The sequence below is a fragment of the Pristiophorus japonicus genome, chromosome 27 (genome assembly GCF_044704955.1).
Source record: "Pristiophorus japonicus isolate sPriJap1 chromosome 27, sPriJap1.hap1, whole genome shotgun sequence".
In the NCBI taxonomy this organism is placed as follows: Eukaryota; Metazoa; Chordata; class Chondrichthyes; family Pristiophoridae; genus Pristiophorus; species Pristiophorus japonicus.
Window position 1 is genome coordinate 15,968,913 of NC_092003.1, and position 8,234 is coordinate 15,977,146.

Sequence of the window (8,234 nt, forward strand, 5' to 3'; positions counted from 1 at the left end):
CTCCGACAGTGCGATGCTCCCTCAGCACTACCCCTCCGACAGTGCGGCGCTCCCTCAGCACTGCCCCTCCGACAGTGCGGCGCTCCCTCAGTAACGCCCCTCCGACAGTGTGGCAGTCCCTCGGTACTGCCCCTCCGACAGTGCAGCACTGCCCCTCCGACAGTGCGGCGCTCCCTCAGCACTGCCCCTCCGACAGTGCAGCGCTCCCTCAGTACTGTTACTGGGAGTGTCGGCCTGGATTATGGGCTCAAGTCTCTGGAGTGGGGCTCGAACCCACGACCACCTGACTCAGAAGCGCGAGGGAGAGAGACACCCACTGAGGCATGGCCGGTACTAGAAGGGCAGTGAATCCTGTGCAGCACAGGAGAGGCCCAGGCTTCACTCTCGGCCTGTGCAGACCTCCGCTGGGGAATCGGGGGTGGGGTGGGGTGGGGGGGGGGGGGCGGGAAACGGTTGGTTTCAGGTTATTGTTGCCTGCCCCGGGCTTTACCGAGACTCACCCACTTGTTCTTACCCCTCCCTCTCCGTTTGCAGCCAGACAGTGGAGCAGCTGATGCAAGAGGCGGGCTGCAGCCTGGAGCATCCGTCGGCCACCAAATTCCGCAACCACGTGACGGAGGGCGACTGGGAAAAGGTAACGCCGGCCTGGCCCACTGCCTGCTCTTCATTTACACACAAGCCAAGCGGCACCACCCGTGGAGTTCCATGGGGCAGTTCGGTTCGGTGCGGGTTTGCCGAGCTTGTTGGTATCTAACGGTCAGCCCCTCCTGGTGCCGGGACCATTGCCAGCGGTGGCCCTCCACTGGGAACTACTCTGTCGTGCTGACGCCAGAAACTGGGACTAATGCAGGAAGCGAAGCAATGCAACGGTCCCCCCTCCCCGGGGAGCACCTGTAAATCCTGACCCACTCCCGGGGACCCCCAGCGAGTCCTCGGATGCTCCTGGACATCCCATGCAAGTACCTGGGAGTGTGTGATGGGACAGTGTAGAGGGAGCTTTACTCTGTATCTAACCCCCTGTGCCTGCCCTGGGAGTGTTTGATGGAGTTTTACTCTGAAGCTATCATTAAGGAAGAAATAGCGGGACATCTAGATAGGAATAGTGCAGTCAAGCAGACGCAACATGGATTCATGAAGGGGAAATCATGTTTAACTAATTTACTGGAATTCTTTGAGGATGTAACGAGCATGGTGGATAGAGGTGTACCGATGGATGTGGTGTATTTAGATTTCCAAAAGGCATTCGATAAGGTTACTGCAGAAGATAAAGTTACGCGGAGTCAGAGGAAATGTATTAGCATGGATCGAGAATTGGCTGGCTAACAGAAAGCAGAGAGTCGGGATAAATGGGTCCTTTTCGGGTTGGAAATCGGTGGTTAGTGGTGTGCCACAGGGATCGGTGCTGGGTACTGTTTACAATATACATAGATGACCTGGAAGAGGGGAGAGAGTGTAGTGTAACAAAATTTGCAGATGACACAAAGATTAGTGGAAAAGCGGGTTGTGTAGAGGACACAAAGAGGCTGCAAAGAGATTTAGATAGGTTAAGCGAATGGGCGAGGGTTTGGCAGATGGAATACAATGTCGGAAAATGTGAAGTCATCCACCTTGGGGAATAAAAACAGTAAAAGGTAATATTATTTGAATGGGGAGAAATTACAACATGCTGCGGTGCAGAGGGACCTGGGGATCCTTGTGCATGAAACTCTTTTTGGGAGTTAACGGAAAAAACATTAAACCGTGCCCCCCGATCTGGGGGAAACACCAACATTTACAATGCCATATTTTTTTTTTTGGCACAGAATTGAATTTTTCTCCAAGTGCCCCTGATAAAAGGGGAGGGGGACACTAAAAGCACCGGCAATTAAAACACATTAAACTTTAAAACGTAAAATCAAATTAAAATTTGGTTGCCGGGCGTGACGATGCACTCCAGTCCCTCCGATGCCCACCTCTCGCGGAAGGCCGCGAGCGTACCGGTGGATCCCAAAAAGTTATTTTGCAGGTGCAACAGGTAATCAGGAAGGCGAATGGAATGTTGGCCTTCATTGCGAGAGGGATGGAGTACAAAAGCAGGGAGGTCCTGCTGCAACTGTACAGGGTATTGGTGAGGCCGCACCTGGAGTACTGCGTGCAGTTTTGGTCACCTTACTTAAGGAAGGATATACTAGCCTTGGAAGGGGGTACAGAGACGATTCACTAGGCTGATTCCGGAGATGAGGGGGTTACCTTATGATGATAGATTGAGTAGACTGGGTCTTTACTCGTTGGAGTTCAGAAGGATGAGGGGTGATCTTATAGAAACATTTAAAATAATGAAAGGGATAGACAAGATAGAGGCAGAGAGGTTGTTTCCACTGGTCGGGGAGACTAGAACTAGGGGGCACAGCCTCAAAATACGGGGGAGCCAATTTAAAACCGAGTTGAGAAGGAATTTCTTCTCCCAGAGGGTTGTGAATCTGTGGAATTCTTTGCCCAAGGAAGCAGTTGAGGCTGGCTCATTGAATGTATTCAAATCACAGATAGATAGATTTTTAACCAATAAGGGAATTAAGGATTATGGGGAGAGGGCGGGTAAGTGGAGCTGAGTCCACGGCCAGATCAGCCATGATCTTGTTGAATGGCGGAGCAGGCTCGAGGGGCTAGATGGCCTAATTCTGTTCCTAATTCTTATGTTCTTATGTTCTAACCGCCTGTATCTGCCCTGGGAGTGTTTGATGGGACAGTGTAGAGGGAGCTTTACTTTGTATCTAACCCCGTGCTGTACCTGCCCTGGGAGTGTTTGATGGGACAGTGCAGAGGGAGCTTTACTCTGTATCTAACCCCGTGCTGTACCTGTCCTGGGAGTGTGTGATGGGACAATGTAGAGAGAGCTTTACTCTGTATCTAACCCCGTGCTGTACCTGCCCTGGGAGTGTTTGATGGGACAGTGTAGAGAGAGCTTTACTCTGTATCTAACCCTGTGCTGTACCTGCCCTGGGAGTGTTTGATGGGGCAGTGTAGAGGGAGCTTTACTTTGTATCTAACCCCGTGCTGTACCTGCCTTGGGAGTGTTTGATGGGACAGTGCAGAGGGAGCTTTACTCTGTATCTAACCACGTGCTGTACCTGCCCTGCGAGTGTTTGATGGGACAGTGTAGAGGGAGCTTTACTCTGTATCTAACTCCGTGCTGTACCTGCTCTGGGAGTGTTTGATGGGGCAGTGCAGAGGGAGCTTTACTTTGTATCTAACCCCATGCTGTACCTGCTCTGGGAGTGTTTGATGGGACAGTGCAGAAGGAGCTTTACTCTGTATCTAACCCGTGCTGTACCTGCTCTGGGAGTGTTTGATGGGACAGTGCAGAGGGAGCTTTACTCTGTATCTAACCCGTGCTGTACCTGCTCTGGGAGTGTTTGATGGGACAGTGCAGAGGGAGCTTTACTCTGTATCTAACCCCGTGCTGTACCTGCCCGAGGGTTGTCTGGTGTGGATGCCGGGAGGTCGCAGAGGGAGATGATTCCCTCCTCTGCGCTGACATCCCCCCCCTTTACTGCCGTCTCCCTGTACTGTTTGCAGACGATGAGCCCAGATGGGTTCAGGAGAGCATTGTTCCGCGAGGGCCCGGCAGACGGAATTCCAGCAGACTGCGGCGACCAGATTTTTGTCGGATGAGCAGCAAAAGCATGGAAAGGGCAGCTGAGGCGCAGATCGAAGATGTTGCTAATCGAATGGCCCAGCAGACGCAATGGTTTGAAATGGCCTCCTCCTGCCCCTTTTGTTGCTTTGTTCGCTGTGCTTGACGCTAAGACAAACAATTAACCTTTGCCTGAAGAGCTAGTATCGGAGAGCGGGGGTTCCACATGTGATATTCGGGAGGTTATTACTCGCCTTCGAAGGGCTGTGCGGGGTGGATGAACGGACGGGGCGGCCTGTGCTGACTGGAGTCTTCTCTCTCTCTTTCTTCAGGCGGAGGCTGACCTCAGTGAACTCAAGTCCTTGGTGCACCTGCCTCAGGCCATTGTGGTAAGGAGAGGGCCGGGGACAGTGGGTGACAGGGACCGCAGCCCGTTTAACGCGCAGCCCCGTCCCGTGCCGATCCGGTTAGATTTTATTTTTAAACCCTCCCCTGCCGTGAGAAGGAGACGCCAGCGTGCATTTGCCCACACCTGTCGCGGGCGACTTGAGGGTTGGGGGGGGGGGAGGGGGAAGGGTCCTTTCGCCCCCCCCCCCCCCCCCCCCCTCGGGCATTGGCGTGACGCGAACGCCAGCCAGCGCGCGCAGGCTTCACGCTCGCCCCGCTTCAGCGGAGCCGCTGTGCTCTGGGCGCGCCGCACGTCTTCGTCCTTCCATACGCCCTCGCCCGCGACGATCCTCCCGCCCCAGCGGGAAGGCCCAGGGCTGGCGCCCACCGCCCCCAGACCTCCCCCTTCAGCGGGCGCTTGTGCTGCCGGCTCACGGTCTCTCGCTGGGACTTCCCCCGTCGCCGCCGTTTATCACCGTGGCCGGCAGAGCCAGCACGGCACAAGAACCATAGAAATTTACAGCACGGAAGGAGGCCATTTCGGCCCATCGTGTCCGCGCCGGCCGACCAAGAGCTACCCAGCCTAATCCCACTTTCCCGCTCTCGGTCCGTAGCCCTGTCGGTTACAAGTGCACATCCAAGTACTTTTTAACTGTGGTGAGGGTTTCTGCCTCTACCACCCTTTCAGGCAGTGAGTTCCGCCCCAGACCCCCACCACCCTCTGGGTGAAGACATTTCCCCTCAAATCCCCTCTAAACCCTCCCCCCAATTACTTCAAATCTATGCCCCCTGGTTATTGACCCCTCTGCCAAGGGAAACAGGTCCGTCCTATCCACTCTATCCAGGCCCCTCATCATTTTATACACCTCAATCAGGTCTCCCCTCAGCCTCCTCTGTTCCAAAGAAAACAACCCCAGCCTATCCAATCTTTCCTCATGGCTAAAATTCTCCAGTCCCGGCAACATCCTCGTAAATCTCCTCTGCACCCTCTCCAGTGCAATCACATCTTTCCTGTAATGTGGTGACCAGAACTGCACGCAGTACTCCAGCTGTGGCCTAACCAGTGTTTTATACAGTTCAAGCACAATCTCCCCTGAGTGGGAATGGATGATGAGATGGAGGAGATGCTAAGCTTTGCCCCTTTTAAAGTAGCTTCCACATTGCCGAGAGTGCCCAGAGTTGTACGAACAACTCAAACAGTGCAGTTACATTTGGTAACATTGCATCGAACCTTACAGCACAGAAGGAGGCCACTTGGCCCATCGAGCCTGTGCCGGCTCTGTGACAGAGCGATCCAATCAGTCCCACTCCCCCCTGCTCTTTCCCCACAGCCCGGCACATTTCCCCTTCCAGTATTTATCCAATGCCCCGTTTCAAAGTCACTATTGAATCTGCTCCCACCGCCCTTTCAGGCAGTGCGTTCCCGATCACAACAACTCGCTAATAAAAATAAATCTCTCCCCCCAACCCCCTCCCATGTTCTTTTATCAATTATTTTAAATCTGTGTCCTCTGTTTACCGACCCTCCTGCCGACGTGAACAGTTTTTCCCTATTGACTTGATTAAAAGCCTTCAGGATTTTGAGCCCCTCGATCAAATCTCCACTCTAAGGAGAACAAACCCCAGCTTCTCCGGTCTCTCTTCGCCCTGGTCAACATCACAGGCGGTCCCTCGAACGAGGATGACTTGCTACCACAAGAGTTCACAGATGTTTCAATGAAGGACCCGATGTTCCAGGTCCTGAACTCCAGTTGAGGGGGTGGAAGATGCCTGTGGGTGGGTTTTTTAACGTGGGGTGACCGTTTCACACCAGCCACCACACGGGCTTGACAGAGCCAGGCCTTGGTCCAGGGGCAAGGGTTAACCAGGACGACTGGAGACCAGCTCTGCTGCACGGACCTAGTGCGCTCACATATCGCACAGTGTGGGCTGGGCCCGTGCTGCCCCTGGGCCCTCGCCTCTCCTGGGCCCAGTACCCTCATTCGCCGCACCTTCGCCCACGGTGTTCCAGGGCCCAGCGCTCCAGCTGTATTTATAGCCCAGACCTGCGGTGGTGATCTCACACCGGTCGGGGCGGCCCATGATGTTCGCCCAGGTACCAAGTCTAGTCAACCTCCCCTGCACCTGCATCCCACTCCCCCAAGGCCCTGATGGGCTTAATGGTGGCAGTACAGTTCTTGTGGGCGCAGACGTTCTTGTTTGGGAAGATCTGGGTGCGTGAGGTGCAGGGGGGAAGGGGAGCCTCGGAGTTTGGTGCCCACACAGGAGGGGGCTGCAAGGTGATGGTGAGTAGCGACGGGGAAAATGCGAACTGGACAGTTCAGTGAGAGCAGGCCTCCTGTGTGACAGTCGGAGGGTACCTTTGCCACTTCCTGTGCCTCTGGGCAGCCATTGGCCTCCATCTCGGCTGTGCCACCCTGTCTCTCGCTCCCTTTAAAGAAAAAGAAACACCGACACCGAGGGTGCATGGATGCCTGCTCTCGCCCTCTGCTCCCTTGCTCCCACTCGCCATTCTTCACCTGCGGCCCAATGAGGGGGGCGGTGTCAACGGGCCATTCGACCAAGGGGGGCACCACTACCCCGTCTGATCCTGTCCTCGTCCTGCGTCCCACTAGGTACAACATAAGGAACAGGAGTCGGCCATTCGGCCCCTCGAGCCTGCTCCGCCATTCAATGCGATCATGGCTGATCTGATCATGGACTCAGCTCCACTTCCCCGCCCGCTCCCCATAACCCTTGACTCCCTTATTGCTCAAAAATCTGTCTATCTCCGCCTTAAATATATTCAATGACCCAGCCTCCACAGCTCTCTGGGGCAGAGAATTCCACAGATCTACAACCCTCTGAGAGAAGAAATTCCTCCTCATCTCAGTTTTAAATGGGCAACCCCTTATTCTGAGACTGTGTCCCCTCGTTCTAGATTCCCCCACGAGGGGAAACATCCTCTCTGCAACTACCCTGTCCAGCCCCATCAGAATCTACAAGATCACCTCTCATCCTTCTGAACTCCAATGAGTACAGGCCCAACCTGCTCAACCTTTCCTCATAAGACAATCCCTCATCTCAGGAATCAACCGAGTGAACCTTCTCCGAACTTCCTCCAATGCAAGTATATCCCTCCTTAAATACGGAGACCAGAACTGTACGCAGTACTCCAGGTGTGGCCTCACCAATACCCTGTACAGTTGTAGCAGGACTTCCCTGCTTTTATACTCTATCCCCCTTGCAATAAAGGCCAATTGTTCCCGCCATTCAAATCACACCGTGGCTGATCTGCGTCACCGAGTCCCATTTACCCCTTCCGCAACCCTTAATACCTGGTGCTGTACCCAGAGCTGAACGCAGTACTCTGGAAGGGGTCTCACCAGAGCTTGTGGCCCCTGCCACCCCCCCCCCCCCCCATGTTCCCTTTAAACTGCCAGAGTGACTATTGGTACTATACTTTTTCTGTCCTTCGGTTGAGGAGGGATGCACTTGCGCTGGGGTAAGGGACTTTGGCTGGGGGAGGGATGCACTTGCGCTGGGGTAAGGGACTTTGGCTGGGGGAGGGATGCACTTGCGCTGGGGTAAGGGACTTTGGCTGGGGGAGGGATGGACTTGCACTGGGGGAGGGATGCACTTACGCTGGGGTAAGGGACTTCGGCTGGAACTCGGTGGCTTTTGGGGAGATCTATCCTCGGTGGCTTCTGAAGTCAGAATGGATCAAATTACACTTTGCCAAGTCAGTCAGAACTTGGGCCGGGCGGCTCCAGTTACACGTTCCAGAGAAACGTCAGAGTGCAGCTCATCCTCCAAGGGGACCAGTCAGCAATCGGGTCGTGTGATAATGGCGAGCCAATCGGAAACGAGGCGGCCATTTTGATAGCCGCGTCCTTACACCGCACAGCCCTTTGGTACTCGCCCTTAAAGGGGCCGCGCGCCCAAGAGAAAAAATGGGACATTGGTGCCCAGCCTCCACCCTGGCTGCGATCGACTAGTTCGTCGCAGGCTGCGGTGGGAGTTCGCGTGCGCTCGGCGCGCCTTTTTCCCGGAGTCGGCAGCCCGTGGCTTGTGCAGTAGCGGGGCCCCTTTAACGCCGGTGCTTTCCGTGCAGCGTATGAAGTTCCTGCTGCTGGAGCAGAAGTACCTGGAGTTCTTGGACGACGGCAAAGTGCTGGAGGCCCTGCAGGTGCTGCGGTTCGAGCTGACACCGCTCAAGTACAACACCGACCGAATCCACGCCCTGAGCGGGTGA

General features: G+C 54.9%; 1 protein-coding gene across 1 annotated transcript in view; it reads left to right on the plus strand.

Annotated features, from left to right (window-relative positions):
* Positions 1–8,234, plus strand: part of LOC139239366 (WD repeat-containing protein 26-like) — a 52,442-nt gene extending 44,208 nt beyond the window's left edge. The window contains exons 2-4 of the mRNA XM_070868043.1: positions 535–634; positions 3,946–4,002; positions 8,094–8,234. Coding sequence (XP_070724144.1) covers positions 535–634; positions 3,946–4,002; positions 8,094–8,234 — 298 coding nt within the window. The remainder of the gene's footprint in view (positions 1–534; positions 635–3,945; positions 4,003–8,093) is intronic.